At 33.4% G+C, this 17,225-nt stretch overlaps 1 protein-coding gene across 2 annotated transcripts in view; it reads right to left on the bottom strand.

Moving 5' to 3' along the window:
* LOC118196559 (TGF-beta receptor type-1-like) overlaps positions 1 to 17,225 on the bottom strand; it is a 632,361-nt gene that overhangs the window by 358,181 nt on the left and 256,955 nt on the right. Inside the window, exon 2 of one of the 2 annotated variants that reach the window (XM_085814074.1) lies at positions 188 to 274. The exons of the other annotated variant lie outside the window; for it this stretch is intronic. Coding sequence (XP_085670200.1) covers positions 188 to 191 — 4 coding nt within the window. The 5' untranslated portion in view covers positions 192 to 274. The remainder of the gene's footprint in view (positions 1 to 187; positions 275 to 17,225) is intronic. 2 annotated transcript variants of the gene reach the window in all.

Below are 17,225 nucleotides of genomic sequence, written 5' to 3'. Positions count from 1 at the left end.
AAAAGCTGATTAAGAATTTCTCCCTTACCCAATTGGGTACCTTCTTTAAAAATAATGTAAATTCACTTTACAGTTTCCGTGCAATCCTCAGTGATGCATTTTAATGCAGGCAAAAACATACGTATGAAAAAAAAAAAAAAACATATATATTTCAGCTTTCAAAATAATCGCAAAAACATTTTCTCACCCATTCAAAATAGACCGAAGGAAAGTTTGGTACGTTGTCTTTCACTGCAAGCTGGGAATAACATGTTTCCATGTTTAATGAACTTACCTAAAACAGAAAGAAAATTCCAGTTGTAAATTTAATCATACAATTCTTAATCACAATAAAATAATAACGAAAGAATTAGTTACCTTGTACTAGAATCAAAAATAAAAATTTTTGCGTGCATTTCCTTAAATGCTTTCAGTTAAAAATCAGTATTAGTTTATAAACAAATTATTTAATTCGTTTCATGCCGGAGAATGCCATTTTTTTGCTACAAATGAAGTGACAAAATCTTATTTAAAATGCAGGTACGGTCACTGAAATACGCTTTTTTTAACCGTTATAGAATATTTCAAATAGTGACTCAGAAAGATATTTTTCATCCTATAAAAATCCTATTTTGACGAACAAAAATGAAGCAAATGTCATCAGCTGGGGATGGGGAGAAGAAGAGACGCATTAACTTGTCCAAAATTTTTAGTTTGTCGCCTAACCGGGATAGTGGTTAGTGGACTCTATGCGGTACACAACGGTTCGGGTTCGAATCCCGGAGAAGGCATGCTTTCTGTAAATGTATAGTGTCTGTGCGACATGGGGGACACTCTCAATATGCGGCGAGCTGGAAGTCCTCTCGAGAGGTTGGTAGTAGGGGAAAGAGAGGGTGGGAGACACTCGGATGCGTCCCCGCCCCCGTTGTGCTTTCCATCAAACCTGGGGGCGGAACTGAGCAAAGTCGTACAATCACCTGTATGGTGCTCAAGGCTCTTGCCAAAGACCGGCGCAATCTTGCACTTCTTGCCGCTATGAATTTCGTGGGCTTGTTCTGATGCTGCTGTCAGACAATTGAGATAAGTCACAACAACAACAGAGCAACAGATGTTCAGTTTTACTCCAAAGAATTGCAGAAAACAGTGCAGCGTCAATTTATTAATACTCGGGCAAACAAGAAATAATGTTGTATGAATTGATAATTTTATTCTAACATGAATAAATGAGCACAGTTACATATAAACACACAGCTTGCAGGCAAATATTTACTACTCACATAAATAACAATTTATTATAATCTGATTGTAAGCTAGCATACGGTATAAAAATTAATCTGATTTTCCATACACATAATTTTAAACGCCCTTTTAAGCACACCAATAATGCGTCCAAATAACAATCTAACATATATTTAAACGCTCTGATAACGTATTAAAGGGGCAGACTAATTCTGCTTATACATTATTTGCCTGTATATTCTCTCACCTTCATTATTTATCAATCCATTAGCAACATATTATGTCAGTGCTCGAATGATTCAATGCGAATAACAGACGGTATGTACTTGTTTAAATATTCAACAATGTTAACTGTAAATGGCATTTCAAAATTCAGTAAGTCTTTTCTTTGAACTATCAGGAACCGACATCTGGTTTAACAATGGTTGACAATCAATGGTTTTTCATCTTTTATGTGTTCGCATATTGTAAACTACAGCAGAACTCCAATTATCCGAATCAACTGGGACCAGACCCCATTCGGATAATTGGATTTTTATACTTTCACTTTAAATAAGTACTATATGTATGTATGTTGAAAATAGGAGAAAAAACTATTTAAAAAAAAAGTGGTTTTAATTAATTAAAATGAAAAGGTAACACTTTTACGTACATATTATACTGTAGCATACTGTAGGATACTTTCAAGTGCTGAAAGTCATTGCTTGCAGAACATCTCGGTCAAAGTAAGCTGTTTGACTGTATTCATCCGTTTTCGGGCAGCCATGTTGCGCATCCGTTTGACAATGAGAAGTTGCATGTGAACGCACTCTTAATTTTTCTTGAATTCTGAAAGTGTTTCGGATAATAAGCGATTCGGATAGCCGGAGTTCGGATAATTGGAGTTCAACTGTATTAAATTCTTTTCAATGTTCGTCACATTCCTGCCGCCGGAGGTTTAAAATGTTAAGCGTTTTGGTTTAACTCATACGATAAGTATTGCAACTTTTAAAAGTACCTTGAAATTATCCTTTATCTTATTAACTGCCCTCATGAAAAAAACTCTAATTATGGTAAAAATAAACATCACGAATTTTAAAAATTAATAAAAAAACAGTGTTACTGTTATTATGACATAAGAATGATTACTCCGCACCGAAGAAATTAATATAAAGGAGCATCTTTCAGGGATAACAATAATGATGCCAGTGTTTAGAAAAACATATCGAGCAGATTCAGAAAAAAATTTGATATAGACATCAGATGGATTTCCTAAATATTCTTTCTAGAACATCAATAAACTGATATTAAATGCTGCTGTTGTTGTCGAGTCCATATTTCTTGGAGGAATAATTGTCAGAGCCTCAAGTAGGTTGGAATTCTACTTCCACCCAAATTTTCAGAGAAAGCACCACCGAGGGAGGGGGGGCGAGGGTTTCTGACACCTCTCGCCTACTACCACCAAACCATACGACGGGACTTTCGACTCGCCACATATTTTGAGTGCTCTCATGCTGCAAAGACATTACACATTTACAACCGTCCATGCCTTCTCTGGAGTTCGAATGCGGGGGCAGAGATAGCCACTAACCACAATCTCGTCTGGGCGGCACTAATATTAAATATTGTTAGATATTTATATTTTGTCCCTACTTTCAGTATGCCTTCCTGGTGTAATGGTAGCACACTCGGCGCGTATTCAAGAGGTCCAGGTTCGAGCCCGGCGAGGCATTGCACATTTTTCACGTATTCTACTTCAAATAAAACTCACGACTCTACAGACTAACTACTTATATAAACTGTTGTTACGTATGTTGTTAAGATTTTGTTATTTGTCAAAAATCAATTTTTTTTTTACATATCACATTGCCTAAACATGAATATTTTCGTCATTTAAAAATGATGTCAAAAGAATCCACCTTTTATATTGCAATCTGTAGTACTAAACGTATATATATATATGACATGATATGAATTTGGAACTTCGTGGTGGCGTAATAGATGCTTCGCGAAGAAGACATTCACAACACTAAATTTTGCGAATCACTATCTTTATTTTTAGGCACATCAAAATAATTTCTTTACAGGCAATATAGTTTTTGATAATTTTTATATAAAGCATAGCAGCGCATAGATGCTTGCAGTAGCCAAATGATCACCTCGCTGGCGATTTTTCGCCAAATTTGATGACAAAAATTAGTCGCCTAAACTATGGCCAGCTTGATGCTACGTCGAAAAGTTAACGAATAGCGATTTATCACAGTGGTAAATAGACGTGCCGCTGTGATTTTATTTTTCCAGCCAAGCTTGCCTTAAGGCCCTTTATATTACATTATACAAAATTCATAACAATATTTTTTTTTAACTTTGTAAACCCAATGCTGACTCCTAGCTCTCAAAATGATCTCTTAAAAACTGTTTACCTTATAAGAAACTTCACGAAACTGGAAGCGCACACATCTAGAACCAATATTTTTAAAAAAATATAGCTCAGAACCATTTTCAATTAAAACCTTGCATGGCAAAAAGACACAAATTACATCTAACTGCAAGTTAAACATAAATAAAGTAGCAAAATAATTTTTAAACAAACTGTAAAGAAAGGTTAAAGCGAATTATTAAGGGTTTCAGGCTATAGTATTTTAACATAACCCTCAATCACACATCACATAAAGTAAAATTTGTGATAGTAATTAAGAAAAATTATTAGAGACAGACTAAACTACTGAGGATATATGCAGTAGTCGAAACTTAGTAGGAGGAAGAAAATAAAGAGACAGTCACAATTTTACGTGTTCTGAATTACGAATGGCTTCAGTAGTAGTTTGCGTACATATCTGGATAACTCCACCTTTTAAAAATTTTGAGCATAACCGGTTTTCTAATTCCAGTATCGGTATTGAAAATATGATTAATTACGAAGTAGGTTAAAATGCTCTTCGCAATGCCACTCAGAAAAGTAATTTCGATGATAACAACTAGGCTTCATCGTGAAAAGCATTTCATTTCTTCTCTTGTTATGACAAATAGCTTTCTCCTGGCGAAAGATGAATTAATTTAAGCAGAAACAAAAACAATTAGCACTTCTATGAATTACAAGCATAAAAACGTGAAATACGCCTCACAGATAATTTTGAAAATTAACTTTGAAAAATATATCTAAATTAACACACATTCAAATACCAGAGGCGAATGATAACGTAAATTATCAAGATAGCAAAGACACATTAAATATGCCCTAAATGTGCTTCCAATAACCGTTCGCCCTGTATTATATCTAAAGAAACGAAATAATGAAAAATCTGCATGAATGCATGGTTCCTGCACCATGACAAAACGGTACCTAAAGCCATCACATTTTGATTATCGTAATTCCTCCACCTGAATATGGGCACATGAAAAGCCAATTTTTTAAAACATTTTTCACATTTTGTAAAACTTTAATGAAATTTTGAATAAAAAATTCAACGATTTCACAGCTAGCAGGGGCAAAACTATACGGAATAAAACATTTTTATCTGCAGGGCACGATACCACACATCTATTAGAAATTCTAAAGATGTGTTGTTTTTAAATATTTTGTGATTTTGCTGTTGAATCGAATTTTATGTTGCGTAAATGCCAAGACCGTCATAGTTAATAAATAAAGTAAACACACAAAACATTAATAATAATGAAAAATCTGAAAGTTTTCAAGCCTACGCAGTAGAACACAATCTCAAAGGTTACCAATTAGATTTTGTAATGGCCTATGTAAATGGAAATTTAGGTGAAGAAATCTACATGGAAATTCCCGAAGGATTTCGCGATGAAACTAATTCAGATAAGGTGTGTCTTTTAAAGAGATCATTATACGGTCTTAAACAGTCAGGTCGTCAGTGGTACAAAAAGTTGGATGGAGTAGTTAGTCACAGGAGAATGGTTGCACGTTTTTCTACACAAAATACTGTGTTTGGTAATTTTTATTGCAAGAAGATTCCCCATCCTGATCCCAAGCATTATTTAGACGGCCTACCGATTCCTATAGAAAAATAAAGTTAAAATTCCTAGGGATTATGCTCGACCGCAGGCTTACTTTCCGAGAAACGTACATACATTTAAGCAGATTCTTCATTATTTAATTTCTTTAAATGCAACAAAGTGGGATAATATTGGGTGTCAACAATTTGAAAAGTGAACCGACGTTGTTCATAGTGAATCAACGAAAAGTACCAAAACGAAATTAATAGCACTTTGCGCTAATACAACAACAACAAATACAACTGAAAGCTTTCAGATTTTACATTACGACCAAAGGGGCGTTTTTTAACGTTTTGTGTGCTACGCTTATATATTAAATATTATGCTCTTCGCCCTTAAACCATGAAATTCAATTCAACAGCAATATCGCAAAATAATTTCAAAATGAGCATATCTTTAGAAATTCCGATACACAGTCTCGCGCGCTGGAGATAAAAATGTTTTTTTTTCCTTACGTGTTGCCATTCTTCGCTTTCAAATCGTTGTTTCTTAATCAAAAATTCTTTAATGTCGGACATTAGAAAGTCCTCCACGAAGGCATCCCTCTCTTTAGGCAGATAGCCCTCGTGTGCTTTGCCATAATTGAATAATCTTAATCCTAATCCTAATCCTTTAATGTCGGACAAAATATGAAATAAGTAATAAATGAAATTCCAAATTAGGGATTCTGGATGCCCGTATTCGTTGGACGATAACTTTGTTCAAAATTGGATAGCTCTAGGTACAGTTGTTTTATCACAATGCGAGAAACATACATACATTTATGCAGATAATCCATGGTTAAATTTCTTTAAATATAACACAGGGCGATAATATTTGGTGGCAACAATTTGAAAAGTGAACCAACATTTCTAGTAAATCAACGCAAAGTGCCAAAACGAAATTAATAGCCGTTTAGGGCAAATCGTACATTTGGCCTAAAAAGAAAGTTTTCTAGAGTCATATCACTACGAAACCTAAACATTCATATTATGAACTGAGAAAAGACTGAAAAAAATAGAAAAATATATGCCAACAATTAACGCTGCACAGGGAATCCTACACGTATACCGTTATGCTGCTTTAAAAAATTTTTGTAACTTCGCTGTTGAATTGCGTATGTTGTGAGTGCGAAGAAAAACGATGCTTAAAAGTTAAAACGAGAAGGTTATTAGAGAGATTGTAACAGCAGACTGGTAGACTGCGAACTCAGCGAGAGCTTAAAAAACCTTAACAAACTCCTTTGGGTGACAGTTAAAATCTGAAACCTTTCTGCTTGGAAAAAAATGTTTAATTTTTACGAAAACGAAATTAGCTGTCTACAATAGTTACCGAATACCAATATAAGACAACAGATATTCGGATAAACGGGATTTTACACCATATTATTTTCAAAATATTTGATCAGTGGCAATATAAATTCAATGGCAAAATAAATTAAAATTATAGTAACATCAGAAATATTACAAAATGTGAGACACGTGCCTTAAATAGTTTTAGACCAGCTGACTGTTGCTGCATTTCTGCACGCCATACGCATTAAAAAGTTAAGTTTTTTTAGTTATATAGTTAGTTTGTTTTTGCCAAACAGTAATAAATGGAGATTTAACACTTACGATTTCAGTAATAAAATTTATAATTCCATTCCACACACTGAATCTTTGGAAATGTAGAAGTTAAAATACAAACGCTGCAACTATTTCTTGAATAAATTTGAAACGGATCCAGATGATTATATGCTCCTGAGGATGACGTTAAACAGTCTTCATTACAAAGAAAAGTATAAGATAAAAGTATTCAGCTGTTTATTTTGCATTAACTATATGAAGATACCAGCTGAATGGAGTTAAAATTTTCTCTTTCTCTACCTCTTTAGCCACATTAGTTGGATAATTAAGAAGAAAGTTATCCGCTTTCAATTCGTAAATTTAAAGGAGAGCTCTGCTTTTAAGTCTCTAAATACTAAAATTACTTCGATTTAATTGAAATTAGAAAAACTGTTATTTAGCTAAACAATTCAGCTCAATTGTTCCCTGGATTCCTCTTAAAAGGTTTTCCCACGCAGTGTAATAATTTTTTTGTAAATGCAACAAAGTTGTATTTTTCTAAATTGCAGAAATTAACTTTAGAGATTTAATCAAACCGGCTGGCAATCAAAACATACGCAAAAGTTTAGTTTGTTTATTTTATTTTAGAGTTCTATTTTTGTCTTCTTTGAGGTTCTTGTATGCGTTAATGATAAAGAGAAGCTGCTGAGTTGAGTTGCTTCAACAATAATTAAAAGAATAATCTCTCTATTGATAATAATCTTTGGAGTTCTGTCAAAACTTTTAACTGTTCGGTTCATGGATCCATTAACATAAACATTCAAAGCTTTTACTTTTTTCTAATTCTTATATATGTTTACATAGTATATAATATATATAAGAAAACATGCATGATAAATATTATATTATTTTTTAACGCGCTTTTCATAACAAGCAGTAAATAAGCAAAACATAAACGTGCTAAATATGAAAAGCGTTGAGACGAAATCAAATCAATGATTAAATGACGAAAGCGTTGTGTTGTTTGCTGTTATGACTAATCTCGCTTGTCTGATATCAGATTAAACCCAAGAAATTTCTCGTGGCAAGGAGGCAATATTGTGCCTGTCGGTGGCAACAGCCTTGGCAAACATACAAATTACAGCACGACTTTGCTCAGTTCCGTTCCAAATCTGAAGAAGACCTCTCTCACCCCTCTTTCACTTACTTCCCGAAAGGACTTTCGGCTCGTCGCATATTTAGAGTGCCCCTATACCGCATAGACACTACACATTTACAAAAACATCCATGCCTTTTCGGGAATTCGAATCCGGTCTCTTCGGTTCGGTGGTCAGCATTGATCCGTTGAGCAGTATATTAAGTCTAATACCTGTAAAGAACACAGACTTCGCACAATTTGGCCCCCAACGCTATTAAACTGCTTTGACGCTTATCTAAACAAATTGTCAGTCACAAAAACTTGCTTTTCTTCTTTGGAACAACAATTGCTTCGATGATTAATGTAGTAAAATTTGAAATAAGAAATATTTCACGCCGGAAGGGACGCTAATACATTAAACCATGTTCGCCGGCCAAATCTCAAAAGGAAGAACATTTAATTCTAATGTAACAAAATTTAAACCCTTAACATCAAAATGCAATTCACGTTTTTACTGGATATGAAGCATGTATTGTTTATTGATATTCATTGCAATGTGTGGAGTCTAAATTAAATGCAATACAATAGCAGTACGCTAATATGAATAGATTTTACTACTTTAATGATGTTTATAACATTTAAATGTGCATGTTACTTTGAATAATAAGTTTACAATTAATTCAGATTTGCTGTACTTATACAAAGTTTCGATAAAATTGATCTCGTAATCGTATTTAGAATTTTACTTCCTTGTACGAAGTAAAGAAAGTATTGTAATCGACGTTTTCGGGTGTTATATTTCAATGGAAATATCCATTCTGACCGCTATCGAATGCAATTTAACAATGATTTTGCGCGACATCTCTACCTAACGACAGAATACAGGTCTCTTTTTCCAGAAATGGCCTGCAAAAAGGATTTAAAATAGATTCAGAAGAGACTTCCTCTGTACGTATCTACGTACGTATGTATATATGTATGTATGTATCTCGCATGACTCAAAAACGAGTGGCCTCCGAACGTTGAAATTTTGTATATAGAACTGCTATAACATGTAGCTGTGCTCCTCTCTGTTTGGTTGCAATCGGTCGCACCAAAAGTATATAAATATATGTATATATGTAAGATATACGAAAATACGATAGCTGTTCTTCCAAATTCGAGATCCTTCTTTGTTATGTAACAACATAAGATTAACCAATCATAGCTTGTCTCTAAATTTACATCAGACTTAGTGTAAATACTCTTAGCACGCACACACACATACACACACACACACACACACACACACACACAAAAAAAAAAAAAAAAAAAAGTAATTTCATTTCTTTCTTTAGCTTCGGCCATTGCTAATGTATCTACTATGCTCTGCTTGTCCGTCTAAAATGATGTCGCCCTCTTTAACCTGTGTATATAAGAAATTATCATTAATTATTATGATTATAGAGTATATTGCCTACATACACACATGGAACTATTCTACATGGAACTATTCTAGTGTGCCTCGAATAAAGATGATAATTGGCTGATAATTGATGATTGAATTATGTTGTTTTTACCTTCCGGTTCCGGTTAAGGTTTTTTGCCTTTAGTTAATCTGAATGCAATAGTTGTAGAATTATCGACAAGTTGTTTAATTGCGGCTAAGCCTATTTTTGCAGCCATATTTGTTTACTTTTGAAACTTAGTAGAATAGTGAATTAAGTTAGTTTCCACACCTTCAGTGTCTTTTGGCCGAGTGGGACCAAAAGTAAACTTTCAGTTTTGTGCGTCGAAAAATCTGCCTTCTTGCCCGCTGGCCGAATTGCTTGTTTTTGCGTAGAAACTGTAATTCGAAAAATAAAAAAAATTAATTATTTTAACTGTATTTGGTGTTTTATAGTTTTCTATATTTTTCAATTTAAATAAAGATATTTTGAGGTTTTATGTATTTTTGTCTTGTCGCGAAGTGAGAACTGAATTAATTGAATGAGATATATATCTCTAATGAAATTCGAGGAAATAAGTTTAAATGAAATGCAGGAAAAAATGCGTATGATTTAATACTGCGTACAAGGAATTCATGTGGCGTACACATCAGATTTTTTTAAAATTGAATACAGTCTGTTTCTTTCTTTCTTCATTTATTGATAGTTCAGAGATTTCTATGTTGTTTCAAAAAGGATTTCGTATGCGTTATATAAAAGCGCAAAAGTAAAATGATCAAAGTTTTTGTAGATATACGGTACAGGTTATAACATCATTTTATATAATTTATATTTATATAATTAAAGTAAATATTATTTATTTATTTGCTTTTATGTAAGTGCAAGTATAACTGCCTATTGTATTAATTGAAGTTTACTTTTCATATATCAGCAAGAGAAGAATTACATTTCTTCTTTCACACTCTAATAGAAAAGCTTTAATCATAGATATAAAAATACAGCTTAATTAATTTAACTTGTATAGTATGCACTGCAAAACATCGTAATATGTATGCTGCCGAAATTGCTCAGCTTTCAACAAGAACGGCCATAGAAAGAAAATATGTTACAAAATTGTATGCACTTAGATAAACAGTAACATACTACGCAGTTAACGATTCATTCTAGTTCCATTTAACTAACAAAATAAACACTGGAAAAGTTCAAAGGAAAGAAATGCAAGAAGTAGCTATTAAGGAAATAAAACAAAGCACTAAAAACGATTACTAGAGGGTGCAACGGCACAGAAATTTTGAAATGGTAATTGAAGCTCGCAGATTATAAATCTACTGAAACAGGGACGCCCTAGTTAACATTAACTAATGAGGAGGCGTTGAGAAGTTACGATCTTTCAAGTTTAACGAACAGCAGTAAGTCGAAGAGATTAAAATAAAGCATTCGACAGTAAATGTAAGTTAAAAGAAGACATATTTCATTCTATACGGCAGAAAAGGGGTTTTAATAACTACAGTCGCGACCTTACAATATAAACAGCTGTTAAATTAAGCTTATTTCACGGATTTAAAAACAAATATATATGTTGCTCTTGAATGGAATAAACGATTTTTTAAACTGTGAAGCTGCACGGTGAAGAAAGTAAAAATTTCATGCTTCGTCTCTTAAAAAAAAGTTAAAAAATAAACGGAGAATATCCGTAAAACATGCAAAATTCTTTCATCATTTACAAAGTACGTATTTGTGTGAAAAAATAGCGCTTACATAGCTGAACTAATGCGGCTTAGTTCATGGTTTCTTAACAGAGAACTCAGACGAATCAATATACGTTACAAAGACCACGAAATGATTGGCATACATTTTGGAAAATGCTTGTACTTTGGCAGCAACCATGCTAATTCTGGCAACATGTCCTTCATGAGAGCCAATCTGAGTCTAATAAACGAGACTAGCCGTCGTTGAGATGCATATGTTACAACTGAGCTGTTCTTGTTCACATCAAATGCTACTTGTAATTATCTACCATTAACAAAACTTTTCGCTTTCCATGAAAAAACGCGGTACGCGTACGAACGTAAGTACCGCGTTCAAACTTGACTTAAACTCAGTGTAAATCAAGTTTGTACGCTGTACTTTCGTTTCCGCGTACAAGCTTGATACGCTACAAAATAACTCATAACAAAAATTATTTACTTTGCCATATTCTATCACTCTTTAAACATGTACAGTATAACTCCAATTATCCGAACTCCGACTATCCGAATCGCTTTCAGATTTTAAGACAAAGAGAGAGAGAGAGGGAAGAGACAGGAAACGATGAGGATGACGTGTCACTTGAGGAATTACGAAACATTCTTTTGAAAATTCCTGGATGTTCAGAAGTAAGAGCTGAGGATATAGCAGAATGGATGGTGTGTGATTCGCCAGACCCCCGGGTTTCAAATTCTAAATGATGATGAACTTATTGAAAGCGTGAGAGAAGAAAGTGACGAGGAAGAGGATGACCATCATGTCGAAGTTGAAGCAGACACCGGACCACTAGCTAGTGAAGCGTTTACCGGCCTTCAAACTGCGTTGAAGTAGACGGAGCCTTAGCCCAAGTGTGATCACATGGAACTTCTCATTGTCAAGCGGATGCTGCCCGAAAACGGATAAGACCGTCAAAGTGCCTACTTTGACAGAGATGTTCCGCAAGCAATGACTTTCAGCACTTGCAAGCACTGTACAGTACGCTATATAACATGTACGTAAAAGTGTTGGCTTTTCATTTTAATTTATTAAAAACCACTTTTTCTTTAAAATTAGTTTTTTTCTCCCATTTTCACCATACAATAATTAATTAAAGCGTTAGTAAACCTTTTCTTCGGGAAAAATACCAATTATCATAATTTTTGATTATCCGAATGGGAACCACTCCCAGCCGATCCGGATAATTCGAGTTCTACTGTAGTCATCAATTCTGTTAAACCCTGTATATTTTCAACCTAAAGATTTTGTCACAAAATCATAAACGATTTTATTTCAAAAAGTAATATTACTTTTCAGTTTCTTGCAATGTAAATAGCTCACAATTTGATATGATTTCCTAAGACAACTGTTGCTACAAATCCTTTTATCTAAGATTTTAAAACCAATTGGCAATATAATTTTTAATTCTTATCCTTTCTACAAGAATATGGAAAGCTTAGGACAGAAATAAGCAATACAGATAAAGACTTAAATTAAAATAAAAAATTTACAAAAAAAAAAAAAAATCTGACAGGTTTCAGAATTTAAATTACGTCCAAAGGGGCGTTTTTTTAACGTTTTGTGTGTTACCTTTATTTATTAAATATCATGTTCTTTGCACTTAAACCATCAAATTCAGTTCAACAGCAATGTCCCAAAAAATTTTAAAATGAGCATATCTTTAGAATTTCCGATACACAGTTCCGCGCGCTGGAGATAAAAAGGTTCCCCCCCCCCGTAGAGCGTTGCCATTGCTCGCTTTTAAATCGTTGAGTTATGTTATTGAAAGTTTTACAAAATATGAAATCGACAATACAAAAAAATTCCAAATTTGGGCTTTCAGATGCCCTCGCAGTAGGATTACGTCTTTCAAAATTCGATGGCTTTATGTACGGTTGTTTTATCAGAATGCAAGAAACACACATTCATTTGTGCAAAATTTTCATTATTTAATTTCTTCAAATATATTGCAGGAATCTAACATTTCGTGGCAACAATTTGAAAAGTGATATGCCGTTTATAGTGATTCGACGCAAAATCGCAAAAAGAAGACAAGAGTCCTTCAGGGACAAAGCCCCTTCGGACTAAAAACTACTAAATTTAAAACGTCGTATTTGCCTAGTCTTTAATTTAATCCAAATTTTACCGAAACACACAGGACAGGTAAAATGTAAGTAAATGTGCAACACATTTACAACGCGACACATTACAACGTGTAAGTGATTTAAAACAATTAAATTGCGCAAAAAGGAAAATAGCCATTTTAAGAGCTTCGTACACAATGGTATAACCTATTAACATTTCAATAACAAGCTTTAGCCTGTCACACTTTGAGAAGTGGTCTTTCAAGAACTTGATAGATCTAAAAATATTCAAGATACAATTCATCAAAAAGTTTTTATTTTATTTCCTAACAATATGCCGTTGCTATCGTTCCAGAAAGTAAACGAATGATTCATTGACAAAAATTTAAAAAAACCTTATGTGTAAAAGCAATTACATCTATTATTATAAGGCAAAGCAAGAATGTTTAAGCAAGAATCACATAAAATACAAGCAGGGCAATGTAAGTGACACCATCACGTTTACGCTTTTCCTTAAAACTTATTGGCATATACATATATGATGAAAATGATGTCTCACAAAACATGGCAAACTGAATGAAGTTGCAATGGAATGACATTAAGTCACATCGCCAGAAGGCAATCAGTTAAAAATTGACAGCAGAGAAGACTAACTAGCTTTCTTGTGCAAAGAGTTTGGATGATGGATGACAGAGGGTATATCCCAATATCAATCTTCAAGGATACCCTTATGAATTTTGTTAACTTGATTTATCTGGTGTCCCTTTCATTTACTGATGTAGATTGCTTTCCCGGAAATGCGGACGTACATAAGGTTATACACATACAACTATTATACCTAGGTAAATCAAGAAATGCAACCACTTTAAAAGGCAAAATGGTTGCACGAATGTCGTGTTGTTATTTATTCCATCGCTATTCTACATTAGACACTTACTAAGTCAATTTCTAAGACAACCAATGAAAAGCTAATAATTAAGATACAATAACACGTCGAACAATTATTAATTTAAAAGTCAAACAAAAATCATCCTGGCTGATGTCTACATGCATTATTATGAAACTAAATTATTTGAAACTTTAAACTTCCCGGTATGGTTCCGCTATGTAGACGATACTTTTACTCTGTTTGAAGAAAATAAAGAAGATTTAAATAAAGTTGTTTCAACAATGTATTCCATCGATCCTGCGATTCAGTTCACTTTAGAACTTGAGACATGCAATTCTCTTCTGTTCCTCGACATTCTGGTCACACGTAACACATCCAACTTCAGTACTACTGTTTACCGTAAACCTTCATCGGTTTGCCTTCCACCACACTTCAAACCATGTCATCCGACTAAACAAAAGTTAGCTTCATTTTATTCCTATGTTTTCCGTGCACTTCACGTTTGCTCCTCCTACCTATCTCTTGATGAAGAACTAAACTATTTAAAAGCAGTAGCTACTGAGAGGCGCTTTTCACCCAACATTAGTAATCAAGCAGTTAAAAAATTCTCATCTCAACGCACCAAAAGGCACACTTTTGTTTCAGGAGATTATAAGACTTCTAATGTTATTCCCTTCTTTCCATCAATTAGCTATGAAATTGCACGTATTTTACAGAAATTTAACTTTCGGGTCGTTTATTTTCCCATCAATAAAATTCCGAGTTCCACACTCAAGGACCCCATTCCATATATGAATTCCTGGGGTATTTATAGGATTCCTTGCCAGTGTGGTTTAATTTACGTTGGTCAAACTAAGAAAGCCTTAAATTTCGCGTTAAGGAACATGAGGCGTATGTTAGAAAAAAGGAAACACAGAAGTCTTCTGTTGCCCAGCATTGTTGGTCCGAAAATCACACTTTCAATTTTTCTACTGCCAAAATTATTCAAAAAACATCTTCCATTGGTGAACTGGAATTTCCACAGACATTTCCCATTCACCCCCCACCCACACACCCCCAAAATAAACCAAAAAAAAAAAAAAAAAAAAAAAAACCCACTTCTGTTCTAGTTAACGACCCAAATTCAAATCTATTTTTGCCTTCAGCCTTTAAAGAAATTATGTTTTAGTTCTCGATTCATCAATAGATGGCGCCAGTAGCTTGACTCCTGTCTAGTCTTTCTTATCTTATCTAATCATTATATTTTATCTCGTTCATTTGCGCTTTTGCTGCTAAGGATAATGGTGCGGTAAAACAATCGAAACTAGTCCTATGAAAATTTGAAAACATAACGCTGATTTTTGTTGTTTGTCTTTCTTCTAAATTAATCAATGAAAAACTAGTTTTCAAAACACTATTTCGCAACACGGACGTAGTTTCGTCTTCATTTATTTAATTGGTTGGTTATTTGATGAATACCTTGAGGCACAAGGTTATGATTTTTTTGCAATACTTCATAATTGTTTTGCCATACTTCAATTCTACGTCTCAAATTACGCCAAAATACCAAGTTTTGTAAACGTCGCATCAGTAGTTTGTAAAAAATTAGCTCTGAAAATTTTAGTTCCTCAATATTAATTGATTTTGGTATATATTTATTAATCTCTCTTTTTTATTAAACTTCTTTGATTTTTTCTTTCAAATTTCGAAATTTAGGTTCATTGCAAATAAAATTCACCTATTTTTATGATTTATTTAAAAAAAATATTATCAATTTTTCGAAAAAAGCTTGAATAATAATTTATAAAATTTTTACCATCATCTTAAAGTAGACGTATTTCTAGGCAAACCTGCAAAAAATTAGTTTTTCATTCAAGATATTATTTCCGAAGATATACGTGAATTTATATATTGGTGCATATTTCTTGAAAGCATTATAAGGTAATTGAAATTTGGCATATTTCTTGAAAGCGATAAAACATCAAATGTGGTTTAGACACTTTTGCTAAAATTATTGGAAAGTAAGAACGATGTGACTTTTTCCGATCATGCACAATGTAAAAAGGTAGGAACGAGGTGCCTTTTTTTCCGCTCCGGTATAATGGAAGTGAAAGGAAAATTGGTTGCCATATATTAGAAAATACGTCAAATGAATTATTCTTGTCAAAAATTGCGTCAAGATAAATTTTTGAATTCCTCCGCTAATTTTGCACCCAATTTTACAAAATTTAATATCTAGGAATAATTTGAGTCGTAGAATCGAAATATGGGGGAAAAAATGGTATGCTATTTCAGAAAAAGTCCCATTTTGTGTCAAAATACCTATGTTAGAACAATGCTATATATAAATCTAATATATATCCTAAGCCGCGTTTTCGACACATGAAAAAAGCTATTTGAATTTTGTCAATTGGCTCAGTAGAATGGGAGATAAAAATCTTTTTTTTGGGGGGGGGCCGCAGTGCACAGTGAAAAAACAAAGTTATGTGTTTCCATTTGTTTTTTGTTCTTCATGCGTTCCCTTCTTACCTGGTGAACGAACGAAATTTGAAGTATTATTTTTTATTGAACTTTTTTTTCCGCCATGATCTATGTAACTTATATAACCATGTTACAACGGCACAAGTCTACCATAATGGGCTTTACTTAGGTCTAAATAGAGTAATTTTAATTATAACCACCTTATACACCAAATTCTTATACTCGCGCATGATTTACAACTCAGCAAATGCAGCACTCAACCCATTTTGTTTGTTGATTCTATTTTGAAAATATTATAAATGCTCTTAACGACTTTTCTTTTTTTCCAAATTTAGGTTCTGATCCCATCTCTGCAATTTATTTTTAAACGATATTTTTTTCTTTCATTTTTAACATACTAAATAAACCTTTAATAAATTGCACTTCCGAGAAAATTACACTTTTACTCAACTGCATAGAGGTGCGAAAAAATGTCTCGTGATCTAAATGTGCCGTCAATGAAACAAGTTTCCGAAAAACCATTCTAAGAAAACCGAAACTGTATTTATCATTCGAAATCCGCCCAGCAGTATTCCTGAGATAACACTTAAAATTTTATTTTAGTTTTTAAAAATTTTTCTTTACAGTTTTTTGGTAAATTCATTTACTTTGCACACTTATTGCTTAAATTAGCAATGCTACTTCAAGCACCTTCAGCTACGCTACAAGAATCTTAATAAAATACTATTTTAAAATACACATACACTACCACCAAACAGAAAG

The sequence above is a fragment of the Stegodyphus dumicola genome, chromosome 3 (genome assembly GCF_044657685.1).
Source record: "Stegodyphus dumicola isolate Sdum_Otavi_A_Nest chromosome 3, ASM4465768v1".
In the NCBI taxonomy this organism is placed as follows: Eukaryota; Metazoa; Arthropoda; class Arachnida; order Araneae; family Eresidae; genus Stegodyphus; species Stegodyphus dumicola.
The sequence above is the reverse complement of the archived record's forward strand: the minus strand, read 5'-3'. Positions and strand labels throughout refer to the sequence as shown.